Source organism: Taeniopygia guttata, chromosome 1 (assembly GCF_048771995.1).
Source record: "Taeniopygia guttata chromosome 1, bTaeGut7.mat, whole genome shotgun sequence".
NCBI classification, from domain to species: Eukaryota; Metazoa; Chordata; class Aves; order Passeriformes; family Estrildidae; genus Taeniopygia; species Taeniopygia guttata.
Genome location: NC_133024.1, coordinates 62,711,772 through 62,729,526, shown reverse-complemented (window position 1 = coordinate 62,729,526; position 17,755 = coordinate 62,711,772). Strand labels below are relative to the sequence as shown.

At 36.5% G+C, this 17,755-nt stretch overlaps 1 protein-coding gene across 1 annotated transcript in view; it reads left to right on the top strand.

Moving 5' to 3' along the window:
* Window positions 1-15,150, top strand: part of COG6 (component of oligomeric golgi complex 6) — a 52,868-nt gene extending 37,718 nt beyond the window's left edge. Inside the window, exons 14-19 of the mRNA XM_002194953.7 lie at window positions 3,036-3,167; window positions 3,716-3,883; window positions 5,778-5,885; window positions 7,323-7,376; window positions 9,805-9,884; window positions 13,408-15,150. Coding sequence (XP_002194989.1) covers window positions 3,036-3,167; window positions 3,716-3,883; window positions 5,778-5,885; window positions 7,323-7,376; window positions 9,805-9,884; window positions 13,408-13,555 — 690 coding nt within the window. The 3' untranslated portion in view covers window positions 13,556-15,150. The remainder of the gene's footprint in view (window positions 1-3,035; window positions 3,168-3,715; window positions 3,884-5,777; window positions 5,886-7,322; window positions 7,377-9,804; window positions 9,885-13,407) is intronic.
* The last annotated feature ends 2,605 nt before the right edge of the window (window positions 15,151-17,755 follow it).

Genomic DNA, 17,755 nt, shown 5'->3' with positions numbered 1-17,755 from the left:
TAACCTTTTCTGTAAATGAGAAAGGGAAACAATTAACATATATGCATGCTTCTCGATTGCTGATGATGCCTTTTCTTTTTTCTGTATTTTCCTTTGCTGTTTGTAAAATTCTATAAGACATCCTTTGAGCTATTTGCTCTCATAGATAGAGAAACCTGCTCTATGTTTGGAGGAAGATTACTGGCTTAGTGTCTGTTCCCCACTGATTAATATGCAGAAAAGAAGATACAAATTTTTGTACTAAAGCTTATGTACAACTTTTAGTACCCGTTTCAGAATTCATTTCAGTTTTGTATATCGGATTTTAAAAATGGATAATCTCTTGGGGTTTTTGAAAGGCTGAAGAGCTGTTTGTCATCATTTCTGTATGACTGAACTGATAGTTAAAACAAATTAGAGACTTAATACTTTGTTAGAGCATGTTTTAATGCAGTTGAACTCTCTGCTGCAGAACTTCCCTAATTATGTTTTAGTTAGCTGCTGTCTAGCTTGCATCTGAAAGAGGTACTTCAAAAGTAGAACTCAGCATGTATTTGAAACCTATTTTTCTGGAAATAGGATAAATTATAATGATGTCTTAGTGCGTGTAAAACATTCAGGGCATCAATTCTTTTTTTATTAGAATAGTGATTAGTGCTCATGAGTTGGAGTTCATAGGTTCCTGTATAAATCTGAAGTGTCTGTTTTTAAATTTTCTTTTTTGATTTTGAAAACAAAGCCCTCACTTTGTATTCTTGTGTAAAAAGTTAGAATTTTCAAAATTAATATAACACTACTTTGATTCTCCTTCCACTTACTGATACGATTGCACTTACTGTCTCTATTGCAGTAGTCAGGAATTTCAGGTTAACCCAAATAAAATCTAGTGATCTAAATCTTTTTTCCTTACCATATTTTCTTTTTCCATTATGTTGTTTCTTGCTCTTAACTACAAGACAGTGGACTATAAAGGACCAGGCAGGTGAAAGATGAAGCTAATTTAAGAGCTTCTGAGCACTAGCTACCTCAGGAGACAAAAATTCTGTGCAAAGCAGCCTGAAATTATAATTGCCATGATCTATGTGTGTGTTGGAAGTGAAAACTCCATCAAACGGTAGTCTCAAAGTAATGCCAAAATATCGCTGAATATGGTCCAGTTCAATTCTGAGAACGGTATGTTCAGGACACAATCAATAGCCCTAATAATAACAAGAAGAAACAAGAAGGAAGTAATTCAGTGCTGTGAATTTCAGAGAACTTTACTGCTGATCGGCACTGAGTAAGTGCCTCTTTTTGAATTACTGCTACTTTATTGCTAAAATATTTGTTTCATGTTTTCAGGACCACTTGGGCTGCACAACTGTTCTTTGAACCTACTAGATTTAGTTTTCCATTAATTTTTTCAGTTCAGTATACTCTCTTTTGGAAAGTGAGACTAGAGGAACATTTTATATTCAGAAGGATGAAAAAAGCTTTTGTTAAATCTGTCACTGGTAGCTGTGTTGGGGGCATGTATCTCAAATGTTTCAGAGCACAGAGTGTGAAAGTTCAGCCTGGTTTCAAAGAGACAGATTTTTTTTTCTTTCTTTCTTTGCTGGCATGTTCATCAGGTGTAGATTCATTTCTAGAAGGCTCTGTAATGTTCAGCTCTGAAGATGTTTGCTGTGCTCTCCTTGGTTTCTTTGGCCATCAGCCTCTGCCCCTTGGATTTTTTTTTTTTTTTTTAACTTTAAGATTCAGGCATCCATATTACTATGCCATTCATCAGTATTTCTCATTTGGGAAGGTATGGAACATGTTGCCATGACTTGGAACCATTCAAAGCTGGCTGCCTTTTCTTTAGAGCTGGAATAAGAGTACTGCAGAAGTGCATGCTGCATTGCTCTGCTGTGGCCAGATACCCTGACTGATTCACATGGGCCAGTCCCATCCAAACTTACTTCTCCCTACCTCCTTCTGGAGAGATTATACCTTTAAGTCTTAATTTACTCGGTATTGCTGGGAGTCTCCTTACTCCACATGACCCAGCCACATCTGTGTTTGCCCTTGCATGGGCAGAACAGAGGAAGGTGGGAAGCGGATTGTTGGCAGAAGGAAATGAGGTAATAGAAAGGGTTTGGAGGCAGCAGGAAGCCAGTTTGAGGAGCAGTGGAGACAAAAATATACAGCTATGTTTGGAGTAGAACCTAAGAAATGTGTGTTGGGAAAAAGAGGTGCTAGATTTTCTATAAATGTTTTGTTAAGTGTTTAATGAGTATTTGCCTGTTTCAAAGAAAGGGCTAAAATATATGAGCCTAGGTTAAAAATAACAGAGAGTTTCAGTCTATTTTAGGGGACCCAATTTTCATAATTTGACTTGGAAAGTATATTTTTTTTCTCTAATATACACAAACTTTCCTTTATTTTTTAATCATCTGCATTACCTGCTTCTTACCTTTGCCTAAGCCAGCATTTCAGTTTGTTTAGTCAGCTCATATAGGTGTATTTTAGTTAGCTTGTGTGCAGTTCATTTGTGTACTGGCAGTTGAAGGTACCAGCTTGCTGGGGATTGAGACTGTTGCATTTGTGACTGCAGCTCACATACTCAGCATCACAGGAGCTGTGCAGTCTCGTCAAGAACTACTGAAGCATGGCTCTCATCTCCCAGAGCTCTGCCTACACTAGATTCTGAAGTGTTTGCAGCAGGTTCTGCTCAAAGTGAACTCAGTGGTGCCATCAAGGTGGCTACTCTTTGGCACCTGATCTAGCAAATGCATTTTTTTTTCACTGCCAAAACCAGTAGAGTTTGAGTGTCTCCAAATGGTAAAGTAGGTATAGTCTGAATGAAACGAGAAATTCGGTGTTACTTGTTTGGCACTGAATGAGGTGGGTATGCTGAAAGTTGCAGGCAGTTATTGTCTGAAATGTGCTAGATTTGTCCAGTGTCAAAGTTCTTCTCTGTATGCCTGTATGTAATTTTGTTAATAGCTCATTGCATTTGTGCTGACAGACTGGATGGTATTTGCTGTAAATTAGATTAATAAAAGTCCCCACAAACAGATAATCTTGTTCTTCAGGTTGAGCTCCCACCTCCTGATCTTGGGCCAAGCTCTGCTCTAAATCAGACACTTAACTTGCTACGGGAGGTTCTGGCATCTCATGACTCATCTGTTATTCCACTGGATGCCCGTCAGGCTGACTTTGTGCAGGTACAAGAATGTTTGACTGCTTTGTGTGTGTGAAGAGGAGGGAGGGGGCAAAAAAAGAATGTGTAAGTTAGCTTCGGTGCACAAAGGTAGATGGAGCATTAATCTTTTTGTCTGGTCCCATTTTGGAGCTCTCCGTCAAACCAGAGTTTGTGATGTGCATAACAGGGTGACTAACAATATGGATAATTACAGTTGAGTATGGAGTGCTACTCTTAACACCGTATCTAAATTCAGTTATCCAATTACTACTCCATTAAGTAAATACACCCTCAAGATTGCACAATTGCCAATTATCTAATCTGGGTTATTCTTCCTCCTGCTAGGCTGGAATCTGTTCTTGTCAGGTTTTTATACTTTCCCCATCACTGTGGTAGGTGATCACCTGCTGACAAAATCCAGTAGAAAACTGCTTTCACAGTTGGAAACTCTCATTCCTCTTTATTCTGCTTTGGGGAATAATATGTGATAGAGACAGAATGAGGTTAGAAGCCTCGTGTAACATGATTTCCTGCCTCCCCTCCCTCTTTTCTGTATGTTTGCTATTTTAGGTTCTGTCTTGTGTGCTAGATCCATTGTTACAAATGTGTACTATGTCTGCTAGTAATTTGGGCACAGCTGATATGGCAACCTACATGGTAAATTCACTTTACATGATGAGGACTACTCTGGCTCTCTTTGAATTCACTGACAAACGTCTAGAAATGTTGCAGTTTCAGGTAAGCTTTAGCACCCCCAAATGAAAACGAACTTGTTACTGATTTTTGTGTACTGTAAGTTGTGCTGAGAACATATTTATCTTAAAATCAATCCAAAGCCAACATTATCAAAATCGGGGAAATGGGATAAGAGGGCTTCTAATCAAGGACCATGAGCAGATAGCATCTTTCATTTTAAACAGGCCAAAAATTATTAAAATATTTGGGTTTCATCATCCTAATCATTGTAATATTCATCTGCAAACTGTATGAAAAGAAGTAAATGGAAATTAAAAGCTCAGCCAAATGGCTGACTCTATTCCATTATACAGTTAGTACATCCCCTACAGTTAGATCATCATCTATTTTGTACTAGAATATTGGGTAGCTGAAGTTGGGACTGCTTCAGTCCTGCTTTCTGCCTCTTTTTTCTCATTTGTTTGGTTTCCCCTCACATCCTGGGATAATAGCTCATAAGTGGTACAATTTTGAAATGGAAGCCAAAATTTAGAAACCGTTGACTTACAAAAACTTGGCCACGGCCCATTTTTATTTTGCTACATGAATATGCCTGCAGTATATCTCAGGAGAGCCTTTGGAGCCGAGGGGGCTTGAAAAAAGTCACAAATTCTTATTTGAAGGGATCAGCAAGGACTGGCTGAGAGCCATTTTTCGGTTTCTAATCCTAATCATAATTTCTATCACCTTTTAGCTCTGAAACAAACAGACAACCTCACCAAACTGTCTAGGTATTTCTAATCTCTTTTATCAGAGTTCCTTTCACAGTAAATGTTGCAATTGATTTATTCTTCAGAAAAGCAGTAGAGCTGAAGCTTACACATTTAATACTATTTACTTTCTTAGAACATTTTACAAATACAGGAACAGACTGAAAAAATCTTTAAGATTATACATAAGTAGGTTATTCAAGTGGAGTTAGGATTGCATATTTAATAGGAGAAACATTTTTCATAGAAAAAGAATGCACTAAGACAGTTAAAAACTACAAATTGAAATATTAAGATTTCCGTTCTGATTTAAAAAGGAAAGCGTGTTCTTCTAAACAATTTTAGGAAGTAAAAAGATGAACTCTGTAAGTATCAGACAAAAGAGTCTTATATTTTACTAGACTTTAATATATTATTATTTTTTTCTTTAGGATTGGAAAAAAAAAAGTGGGGTAGTTATCTGTAAAAATAAAGTTATAATGTATATATACCCAAATGCCTTTCTGAGACTGCTCAAACTGAAAAATGATTGCTGTAACTGGATTTAGGGATTAGGTTTTCCTGCAAAGTAAAGATTCTATTAGGAATGTAAAATACTCCTACAAGTTTTTTCATGTGAAGATAATTAAAACAAAGTGGATAACTGTAATTTCATTGTCTATCGTACTTTCAGTTGACTTTTTTCAAATTTTCGTCTTTATCAGTATTGAATTTAAAACCAATTCTGACTATGATTTAGTTTCAGTTTTATTTTCCTTATGAAAGACTGTCTCTTGTTGTAAAACTGCCATGTTATTGTCAGTATTTTCAATAAGAGTGGAATGTTTTTTATCACATATTTTCAAGGAATTACAGCAAAATAAAATTATATAGGAATTTTTAAGATCAAGGCTACAATCTTTATTTTTGGTGGTGTTGTATTTACAGATACAAAAAATAGGTTCTTTTATTAGTCAGCCATGAAAGAATTCTTTGCATTTTTATTATTGGTTGCCTGCAATATGAAAGATGTAAATGGATAAAATAATTATGCTGCATGTATTTGTAGCATTTCTTTGTTTGTTGGTCACACTCTTTATTTGTGGTTTTTTTCCTTATTATTTGTGTTTCTAGGTGTTAACCCCAGAACTTGTTACTTTTAATATTCTCATACACTCTTTATAAATACCTTATGCTTAATATTTCAGATTGAAGCTCATTTAGATACACTCATAAATGAGCAAGCTTCCTACGTGCTAACGAGAGCTGGTCTGAGTTACATTTATAATGCTCTGCAGCAACACAAACCAGAGCAGGTGAGCTTACAGAATTTATATGTTGAGGGGGTACCACACACTGGCCAGCTAGTAGAATTTTGGCACTAATGTTTTTGCAAATTGACCTTCCTCTGAAAGCAAAGGTTCAGTAATGGTGGTTTTTCACATGGGACCAGGACTATCAGACACAGGCACCTTACAGCTACAGCTTTTTTTACTTTGTATTCAGCAGGCCTAGCAGGGTTGGTGTGCAACAGTCCTGTCTGGTACATACTGAGTCTGAATACCAGCACTCCCATGGCACCTAGGACATGTTAGACTTGCTTTGTATGTAAGCGGCATTCTGCTTCTTCATTGCCTCCTATAGCACCACGCATGGAATCCATAGATAGCTTCATGCCTTTGGTAATTGCTGCTTTTTTCTTCTATGGAAAGCTGGCAGATGAGTTTAGTAGTAGTTTGAAATAGTTTCTTCTTTCGCCTTTATTTGTTCCTGTAGCTATTCTAGTACCAAGACTGTGAGATTCTCAAAGTGAAAACTTGAGATTTCTTAGAGGAGCTGAAAACTGGAATTCAGAGCTCACGCTCTCCCTTTCTTGTGAAGCACAGTTGCAGTGTGGTAGGTGTTAATACAGCCCTTCTTTCCTTCAGCTGTGCTTATGTCCTTTTGTGATCTTTTGTAGAAGTGAAAAACAGTGTTTTCTGGAGAAAGCAGAACACTGTTGGAGAGCTTTATGTTGTTTCGTCAGCTAATAATTTTGCATAAAGTGCCTAAACTAAACAGATTTTTATGTATAAAGATGAATAAATAAATGTATAAATAATCTGATTAATATCTCAACTTGATTTTCTAGTCACAAGCCTAGCTCCTGTTTTAAAACCAATTTCAAGTTGACTAGGGCAGGTTGTTAACAGGATGTAGCAATTTTCATTTCTACCTGTACAGCTGCCTGGCTGCAGAGGTGTTGTCGCAGAATGTGCTGGGGCGTTAAGCAGCATTTGTGCATTGTACTGCCCTACCAACACAGAAGGTTAACTGGGAAGCAGGTTGGAATTCTTCATGGTCCAAGAACAGATATAACAAAGTTGTTGTTTCTTACGTCTGGGTTACCAAAGGGATGTAGCTGGTTTGCAGTTCAGTTTTTATTCTAGACCTTGTGGAAGGCTATTTTTGGCTTTATGTAATGGGGGAAGCCATTAAATAAAGCCATCTTTTATTTAAGAAGGAAGAAAAGGTTTTGAAAGGACATATTAAAAATTCGTATTCTCAGCTTTTAATTTAAGGGAATGGTAGAATACAAATGAGCTGTTAACAGCATTTCAGTCCTGAAATGGTGATAGTTTCCAAACATTTAAAAACCTGTAGCAGGACCAAATAAAAATTAACTACTGAACCGATTGTAGACTTTATGATTTATCTTTCTCTATATGCTAGGATGACCTTTTTTATCCTCTTGTTTGCTTATTGATTCTTAGGGTCCTCTTTCAAATTTGTCAAGTATGGATTCTGTGTCCCTGAAGGTTGCAATGGTAAGCATTTATAACTTTCATATTATGGTGGTGATGCTGTGACATGGTAAAGAATACTGTTAATTATGTGATTAGAAGATATTCATCTGTAGTAGAAGATATTCATCTAATCAGTCCTACACTTCAAGAATAGCTGAATTGCATATCTGGGAATACTTTCTTCATTTGTAGTAATTTGACCACTTGAAGTAATAAATACATAAATTATTTCTGAAGGGCTAGTAGTAGAATATTATTTTCTAAGCCTTGAGATGCAGATCTTTACTTACAAGAATGCTGTCCCATGAGTCATCTTAAATTGCTAAAAGCAAATACTTAGCTCTAATTAGTTTTAATCACCAAAGTTTCTTTTTTTGCCTCTATGCTTTGAAATATAGGTTCTGCTATAATTTATAATCTTAGTCCTAAGGCTTTGATTTTATGCAAATAGTTCAGCTTTACTCAGAAGTTAGATTCTGGGTGTATGTCACAGTTATGGTTTTTTTAAGTTGAAAGCTACAATATATTTTAAAGCAAATTATCAGCTGATATTTTTTCTTAGAGTGTGTGAAGGCTATTTTGCATAGAGATAGCAATATCACAGTTCAGTAGGCAATAATGTATAATCTCTCACTCTTCTTGCTTAGCCAAGTTTAGCTTTATTCTAAAAGTTTAACTCTAAAGGCCTGCTCATACAGCAGTGTATGTGCATCCCCATGGAGGAAAAAGGGGATTTAAAAAGGTTTTTAAAAAACTTGTATGTTGAATGCATCCCAATGTGTAACCCATTTTTTTCTGTTCAGGATTTAAACCAGCAATTCCCAAGCTGGTTGGATGAACAGAACTGTGGCACAGAGCACTCAGTGGTTTACTCAGATCAGCATGCATTCTTATTAAAACTTAGGAATTTTGCATTTAAAATATCTTCTATTTATCATAGTCTTGTAGACTCACAAGAAATTTAAAGGCTGCAGCTTGGAGACCTTCTCTTTAAATTATACATAAGTAACACTGTTATCTGTAGTGGTACATAATAATTTCCCTTGAATAGTTAAGAATCCAGCTGTTTTATTTTTTTTCATTACTTAACATCTTCTTCTGTGAACACACTTTAACCACAATGGAACCAAGTATGCTGAAATCCAACCTACATAAATCCATCTACCAGCCTAATCTATTGGCTTCTCAGGATTTAAACCAGGGGGGAGTACTTGCAGGCAGATAGACTGCCTCCCATTTATGCTTGAAAATTTTCCAGGTTCCAGCCTTTTAAGTTGTTCATACATGCTTACAAATGCGATACCTTTTAAGTTCATACCCCTCTCAGCAAATGCTCCCTTGCTTTCTAAACAAGGACAGAAAACCCCCAAAAATTAATTTGTAAGAATTTTGACATAATTACTGATTTTGGTCTATGTTTTAAATGATGGCTAAATGGGGATTTTAGGATTTACCAGCTTGAGACTATTAATTTAGTGAATGAATGAACAGTAAGGTTGCCATCACTAGTTAAACTTACTTAGGGTCTCATCTTAGTGAGTAGTTCCAAGGATGGAGATTATACAGGTTTTTTGTATAATCTGTTCAATGTTTGATGATATTCCTGATAAGAATTTTTCCTCTCACTTTCTAATTAAAATGCTTCTTAGTGTAATATGTGTTCAGTATTCCTTGTGTTTTCACCTGTGAGAAGACCTGGTTTCATCTTCTCAGTAGTCACCCATTTGACCACACAGTCACAGAATGGTTTGGGTTGGAACAGACCTTAAGGACCATCTTCTTCCAACCTTCCTGACATGGACCAGGTGTACTTTCCACTAGACCAAGTTGCTCAAAACCCCATCCAGCCTGGCCATGAGCACTGCCAGGAATGGGGCAGCCACAATTTTTCTGATTGACTGTCGAAGACAGGAGTAATGTTTTTTCTTAGAATCAAAGCACTGCTCTTCTTATCACTATATTTTGTGAGAAAGAGAAGTAGGCTTAGAAGCAGTTGAAGAAGCCTGAAGTGAAGGATTTGCTCTTTATTTTTTCCAGCATAAGCAGTGACTCCCTGCCAAAAAGTAAAAAGAAACATGCAAAAAGAATCAAGCAACATGTCTAATTTGGACAGAATAGATAGTAGATAGCTCTGAAGCTTCCTTGTATTCCCTCTGCATTGAATAGACTCGTTGTGATCTTCAGTGTTGTATAAATACCTGCACCAGATGCATAGGAAGTTTAGATGGATAATTATAGAAGCTGAATTCTCATTATTTGTCCTCCACTCATATTTCTTAGAGTCAGAAACAAAATTTTGGTGGCAGAAGTGCTGAAGTAAATAATTTGTTCTGGACAATTAAGTTATGTCTTTTAATGTAATCAGCAATGTTTTCAGAAATTGTGGTTTTACCTGGTTTTGTGTAACAGCAAGGCATTAATATGTTGGTCTCATATTCTCTTCTTGGAGGCTCAGTTTGATCGCTATCTGTCTGCTCCAGATAGTCTGTTAATGTCCCAGCTGAATTTCCTTCTGAGTGCCACTGTGAAGTAAGTACCTTGCCTCTGATTTTCTATTATGCCTGAATAAAGATCACAGAGATGAATTTGATTAGGTTTCAGTGAATCATTATGAGAATTCAAGTTGTCAGTGGTGATGATATTTGCACTGTCTTTTGGGTCACAATTCAGTTGTGTACTGACTCTCCTCTATTTGAACTAACAGTGAGGAGTATCTAATTCTGTAACTTTCTGAAGTAGTTACCTTTGATTTAAGAGACACCATCGAGGTGAATTACATTTTGAATGTATTCTGCTGTGTCAGCAGTTTTTTGCCAACTTAGTTTTAAGTTGGTTTAGAACTATTTTGTAATTCCAAAGACAGGTGAAATATATAATTCTCCAAGTTTTCTTTTATCCCCACTGCTTTGTCAGTTCTAGAATTTTCACCTTTGTTGTCTTCTGCTGTGGAATATTGGCATTCTGTCTCATTGAATATTTTTCTGTGATTATTTTACTTTTCACCTAATTTATTTTTTTAGAGATTTCTTCTTTGAAGTATGGAAGTAAGAACTTTATTATTTATATCTTACCTTGTTTTTTGACTATAACTGAACCCCAAGGCTAGGGAAAGTGCCACGAATTTCTTTCCAATTAAATGTGAACCACATGAAGACTTTCTGTAGTACTTAAACTCAGAGAATTATATGTTGTGCTGATCAAAAACTTTCCTTGACATTATTTTTCACACTTTTGTGAAGAATGCAGATAACTGAATATACCAGAAACCCAGACAAGTACATCACATTTTACATAATGCAACAGTATTTGGAGTTTCATTACTAGTGCTTGTCCTCAGTGGGGTTGTAGAGCATCTTGCAATTAAAAAATTATGTGTCAAAGGAAAAATAATTATTGTTGGGAATTGACTAGAACAGTTCATTTGGAAGGGACCTACAATGATCAACTAGTCCAGTTCCCAGGTTGTTGTGCTGCATTGCTCAGGTTGTCCTCATCCGAAGACTTCCAGTGTGTTACCATACAGGTGGAGCATGGCTGGGCATAGGGAATGCTGGTGTTTTTCAGCTGGCATTGGGTGTCTCTGCCAGATTTACCATTGCCATAGCTCAGCTGGCAGAGCTGACCCTTTAGTGGGGGAGCTCTACTCTCTGTGCAGATGAAACAGGGTAGCTTGACCAGTAATGTAATTGAAACATCACAACTTCTGCTTCTCAGTGTCAGGGCATTAAACCTGTATTTTAGTTCTTGATGTATTTTCTTAAATGTAGGTCTATTTAAAAATCATAATGACAGTAAATGTATTTTGAAAGCCTCAACTTTTCATTGCTAGCACAGAGGCAATTTAAGAGGTAGACTCTGTGCTACCATAATGACTGGCACAGTGAAATTACTTGAACTTAATCAATCCTTCTGTCAGATGAACCAAGATAAACTAGTTATGTAGGCACTCTTAGCCTTATCCCATTGATAAGCTTTTTAAACCTCTCAGCACATGTTAAGCTGAATTCATGTCATCTTGCAGCAGTGGACAGTTGAGAGGTAAGAGGGAAGGTGTGTAAGGATAATTGCTATAGCTGCTTCAACTCAGCTAACATGCAGAAGTTTATTAACGTACTATAATAAATGCTATAGGTCAGGTTCTGCTCATAATGGAAACAAAATAAATCAGTTAGCCCATTAGCCTTCAGGCAATTAGCTTTAAATACAAGCAATCCTTCTGAAATTAAAATACCCATTTACAGAGATGCTTGTGAATCACTGGTTTTGGATAGTCAATATTTTTGGTAGTAAATAAGCCTTGAAAATTCTGAATGTTCTCAAAATTCAAGCAGAACATTTAACCAGTGCTATAATTTTATTCCTTGGCTATAGTAGTTGGAATTTTCAGTTTTGAAGACATTTTGCTGAAGATCAGATAATTGAGAGCTCTAACCTATGAGGTCTTTGGTTCTCAGAATCAGACCACATGCTTTGATGAGGGACCAGCGTATTATATACTCATGGGCAATATAATTTAAGCTTTGCAAATGAGAATCCTTCCAACACTACCAGTGCATATTCTTGTCTTTCAAATTCCTTCACCTATTTAAAAAGCCTTAAGCTATGTCTTCATATGGTTGTTGGTCTTGAAAAGCTCTTTTCATTTGTGTTGGATCACAGAAACTGAATGCTGAAATTACTATTTTTAGCAAGTGCTGCCATTTGTGTTAGTAATAAATGTATCACGTTGTTATGGCAACTGAAATCCTAATGTACTGATTAATGGCACTGACATTATTTGATTGAACAACACATGTGATTCTGTTCAATTCTCTGAATATTTTAACAAACGTCTTTTATTTATTAATTTGGTGCATTAGTTCTACACAAATTCAGTGTGCAATGCTTTCATAAAAGATTGTCATGTTACAATACCTTAGTGATCCTAAGCTGAGGTCAGAGACAGTTGTCTTACCTGAACACCCTGAATATATTTCCCTTGTAATAGATTTGGATTTGCTATTATAAGTGCAGTCTTTTTTTCAAGTGTTCTAATAACCTAGTAGTACTGGCAGTTGCTGCTGTATATAGAAAAAACTGGATATTGTGTGTCAGAACAAAATGCGGGTTTGGTCTTCTAATCATCTTTCTCATAGCTTCTGTTCCTTAATGTTTCCTGTAAAGACTAAGATTTTTATACTTGATCTTTGAAATTTCTTTAACTTGTCAATTCCCAACAGTCTGTGAATTTAGCTCTGATTTTAGTGGATGCAGTTTCATTGTCGTTGTTTCTCTGCTGCATATTACAGCAGGGCTGAATCTGGATTTGTTGTTACCTTGGTTTCTTCAGCTTCTGCTGGAGTTCCCATTGCATGGGGTTGGCAGTAAAATAGTTGTAACTGCTGTTCCTAATAGATGAAAATTCATCTGCTACTGTAAGCACCATCACCATGATGATTAAAGTAAACTGATTCAATGGGCAATGTAAATTAAAATTATTAGGTTGTCTTCAAAAAATTACTAAGCTTTCCAGTTAAATTTAGCATTCAATCTGCATTGTTACTCATTTATCACCAGAAAAAATAATAGGACACAGACTTCATAGCATTGTTGGTAAAAGGTTGTGTTTTAAATCTCTGACCACTATCACTAGTTTTTGTCTGATTATGGAATCATAATGGTATCTTGCTGTCAAGATAAAGCAAATAGAATATATTTACTAATAGATGAAAAAAAAGTATGTATTTACAAACACAAAGAAGCCACTGGAGGTAGAAGACAGATCACTAAGTTTATCAGTCTTTTAAAAAATACAGACGAGTGCAGGTGGGAAACTGATGTCTGCAATCAAATCCTTCTATTAGCTTTTGCTTGACTGTAGAAATAAAGAAGCTCCTGTCTTGATTATCAGGTCACATATGTGAGTTTATCTGTGTATGATACAACAAAAGAAAGAGCCTTCTTTTTTTTTTAATTTTTAATGTTTATTTTTAATGTATATCTTTAATTCCTTATTTGTAGTACAGTTATAGTCCCTACAAGTTGCAAATTGTTATTTTGTTTTGGTTTTTAGAGAGCAGATAATTAAACAGTCAACAGAACTCGTCTGCAGAGCTTACAGTGAGTTATATGCAGCTGTGATGGATCCTTCAAATGAATATAAAGATCCAGAAACCATCCTACACAGATCTCCTCATCAAGTTCAGGCACTCCTTTCATAGTGTTGCATCCCCCAGATTAATCAGAATCCATAATTCTGTATTTCTTGAGTATTTGCATTGAATTATTTTTCTGCTTTGAATTCAGATGTGTAACTGTATAGTTAAGATATGTAGGAATGTAGTTTTATTTAATCTGCTTGGCAGAAGTCTAGTCTTTCCTGTGTCTTTGAATACTTTCAATAGGCCAGAAAATAGAATATAGTTTGAAAATTATTTTAATGTATTTCTCTGATGGAAGTGGACCTTGACAATGTGCAATCTCTTTGAAAAAGGAGAAAAGCTTTTTTCCTTGCTGTACATAATCCTTTGAACTACAGGTTTAAGTTTAACCAGTGTCTGTTATGACCTCACAAATATTTTTATTTGCTCTATTGTCTGTTCTCTCACCCTTTGTCTCACCCTGCCATCAGTAAACACCAATAACTGAAATTTTAATACAACTGATACACTTTGAATGACTCATGCATCACTTTGCAGCTTATAAATAATTTCAGAGTATTTGATGCTCTTTTGAAAATCCTGTTGATTAAATCTTTGAGGGAAAATTTGTGTGTTTTTTTTGCAATCTGTTATCTGGTGTTTTCTGTCAGGAAAAGAAATGTTTGAACTACACACTTGTATATAACCTGGAAGTTAATGCTTTAAATTATTTTTATAATTCTGTTTTACTGGAAGGATTTTGGTTTAGTGCAATTGTTTTCAGTAAGAATCCTGTATAGTTGAAACATACTGATCTCCTAAGTCTGGGACCAGTAACAATGTAGGTTGGGAAAGTGGTTTGCACAACAGTATGGCCATTCCTCCCTCACATGTACATGATTTTTGTTTTGTTTGTTTTTTATGTACAGAAAAAGTCCATCTGCTCTGGTACAAGCTCTTACTCAGTTCATAACCCACCAAGAGATTTTCATGGTTTACATGACTTGGGATTTATGTGGGAGAGCTGGGTTGTCTAGATGTCCCAGCCTAATACACAGAAAACCGTAAGTGAAGCTTTCAAATTTCTTTCCTCCTTTGGTGCAAGCTGAAGCTTCCCCCTGTAGAAGCCCTGATATTACAGGGTTATGATTTAGGGGACTTCTGCTTCCAGGAAAAGAGGAAAATAAGTAAGTAGGATATTTGTTCTCTGTTGGGTCTTGGAATAATTATCTGCAAATTCCTTAAACATAGTTATTCTTTAAGAAAGTACTATTAAAGAGAAACCTTCAGGAAACAAAAAGTTACTAAAATGGATTTGTGACTAGGTTGGTTTTTTTTCAGGTGTTCTAATAACACCTAATAACAGGGTTTTTTGTTCATTTGTTTTTATAGGATAATTTAAGCAAACTGTTTTGTTGGAAGCATTTAAGTTTTTCTTCTCTTTGTTACTGTAGGAGTGCCAGAGTTATTACAGCCGCCTGACTTTAGTCTCACAATATATGTGGCTTATTTTATGTACATCAAGGGGGAGAGGAGCAGTCATTCATATTGAATAACTTATTTTACTTTTATTAGTAGTAATAGTCCACATATAAAATACATACTTGGTGGCAGCCAAGTCTGCAGCTTAGTGTATGCTTGCAAAAGAGCAAGACATAAAGAACAGCAGCAATACAGTCTAGCTGCTTGGAAGACTCATTGCACAAAATGCATTCATTGCGCTCAGAAAGCAGCTTCTGTGGTAATGCCACAATAAAGCAATAGCTCCTTTTCCAAATGGGAGTAATTTGTTGGTATAGAAAGTGTAAGTGTCCCTGGAGTTCTTCGTCCAGGAATAAATCTTTCTGTAAATATGAATGTTAGATTTATTCTGTTTAAAATCTCTAGACCTGTAAGACAAAAAATTTCAGAAGCTTAGAAAAGCTCTAATGGAAAATTATCAGGTAAGTCTCTTTCTATTACTCAGATTTTGCCTTGCCATAGTATACCTTCAGGCGGCTGTTCATTGTTGTTTAATAATGTTAATATTGCTTAATATGCCTGTAATTATTATCTAATATATGACAATTACATCACTTGTGAAAGGACTATAAATTAGCTTGAGATGAGCATACTCATAAGAGTGAACTTTTTCCTGAAATAACGCTCAACGTCAGTCTCCAATGATCAGTAGCTTGCATGAGGAGTTGCTTCCAATGTTTGATTCCTTGTAGAGGCTTACTAATGATTTTGTCTTCTCTTAGTAAAAATACAAAATCTATAGAAGTTGTAGTTTAGGAGAATTAAAATCAATAGCTAATTTTGATCTGTGCAATTAAAGCTAATGACCAATGGTCATAAATAAGAAAGGACATAAATAAAAAAGGACATAAATAAAAATATTTGAGTTACTGACTCTTGTCTTCCACGTTGTTATTTTCTCTTCCTTGCCTTGCTGTGAGTAGGAAGGAAAATGTGATTAGATTATGACCTGCCTTTTCCGTCTTGGTTTTTCTGACCCTTTTATTTTACACATTCCCAGGACTTCCTTACTAGGAACCTTGATGCTGCAGTTCCCTGATCAGCTAGTGGATCCATAAGCATTGCACTAAATGAAATGACTCTGGGTGTCAGTAACTGGCCCATTTCCAGACCAGTTCCTGCAGCTCTGACTTGAGCATCCCATGCCTGAAGAGATGCTCCTGTGGCTGGGCTGAGTCAGTCAGCCCTTCTGCTGTTGGTCCTTATCACTTTTCCTGGAGGGGCATGGCTTTTCCTGGAGAGAGCAAGTCCCCTCTCTGTGCTGGGCCGTCACTGGGGAAGGTGGGAGGAGAGAGGGGTTTGCACACTGCCCACAGCAGGCAGCACTCACTGCATGTGACATGCTGACAGCCCTGTTCTGAGAACAGATGTGTTGTCTGGTACAAAGAGCACTTTCCTGGGAAGTGGGAGAGCTGGGTTCTGGGCCAAAGGAGTTTGGAATCAACATTTCCCATCTTCCTGGCGAACACCCAGCCCTCTGACTGTTGCATAGTAAGAGATGGGGCAGGTCTGTTTCTTCTCTTTTGAGTTCAGCAGCTGTGCATAAATCAGTGCAAAATATAGGAGGCAGGAGATGGAATAAGCAAGGAGGAGTGTGGCCCTGTGGCATGTACATAAGGGGTGTCTGAGACCTCCAAGGTCTGGATCTTCCTCTATTTGTTATATCTGGACCTTATCTTTGATTCCAATACATGTCCATGAAATAGAATCAGGTTCCCATGCCTTTATCACCCACAGAGTATCCAGTGAGCAGCAAGACACGGAGTTGGGCTTGGGCTGGACCCAAGGTGGTTGATCTGTACTGGTGGCAATTCCTATGTGTTCATTCCTACGTGTACAATTTCCTCCTTCCTGCTTTATAAATATGCACACCAGTGAGGAAATAAAATATAAAAGTTGTTTTAATTACAGCAAGCAAGCAGCAGGCCAGACATGGTGATTTTTTGTTTTCTATTACAGGAAAAGAGAAGCTTGCAGGGGTTTGGAAAGGTGATAATCTATTTGTTTTGCAGCATTTCAGAGTGCTCCTCCCTGTTCGCTAAGATTTATAACTCTAGCCCTGCATTTTGTCTGTTAGACTCAGCTGTAATTATTTTTATTAATGTTTTGAAATATGTGTTGAGGGAAAATACTTTCAGAACTGCTAAACTTTTCCATTTGTTTAAAAAAATGTAACTGTTCTTTGATCCCTTTGCTTGCCTTGCTGAATCACTTTGTGGGCAACTCAGGGGGTGGGACACTTACAAAATTTTGAAAATTAAACAAAGAGGTTAGACATATTTCCATGAGCAAAACACACCCTCCAGAAAGGAACATAGACATGGGTGTGGGTTTATTTGAAATCCACTGCCACCTGCTTCTGAGGGAAAATGTGGGAAAAGAGACATTTGCTTATGATGAGAACACCCATCCAAAACAGCCCAGCTAAGGTTAGATGCTGCAAATGGATGTTAAATTGACGTTATGCTTGAGAAGTTCAGAGGATTTCCAAAAATCATGTAACTCAACTCACATATTGAATTTACTTGGTAAAGATTTCCAGAACTGTTCCATCTTTTCCCTCCAGTCTTAAGAATTTTGCAAACTTTATTTCAAGCCAATCTAGCAACTGCTGCACAAATTCTAATCCTTGAATATTGAGAGTAAAATGAGATGCTTTGAGTCAGCCAGTACATACAAAGCAGTAGTTGAACACGGAGCAAATGTGTTTCTTGAAAGAAGTTTTTTAAATGGGAAATTAATATAACTTGAACTCAGATA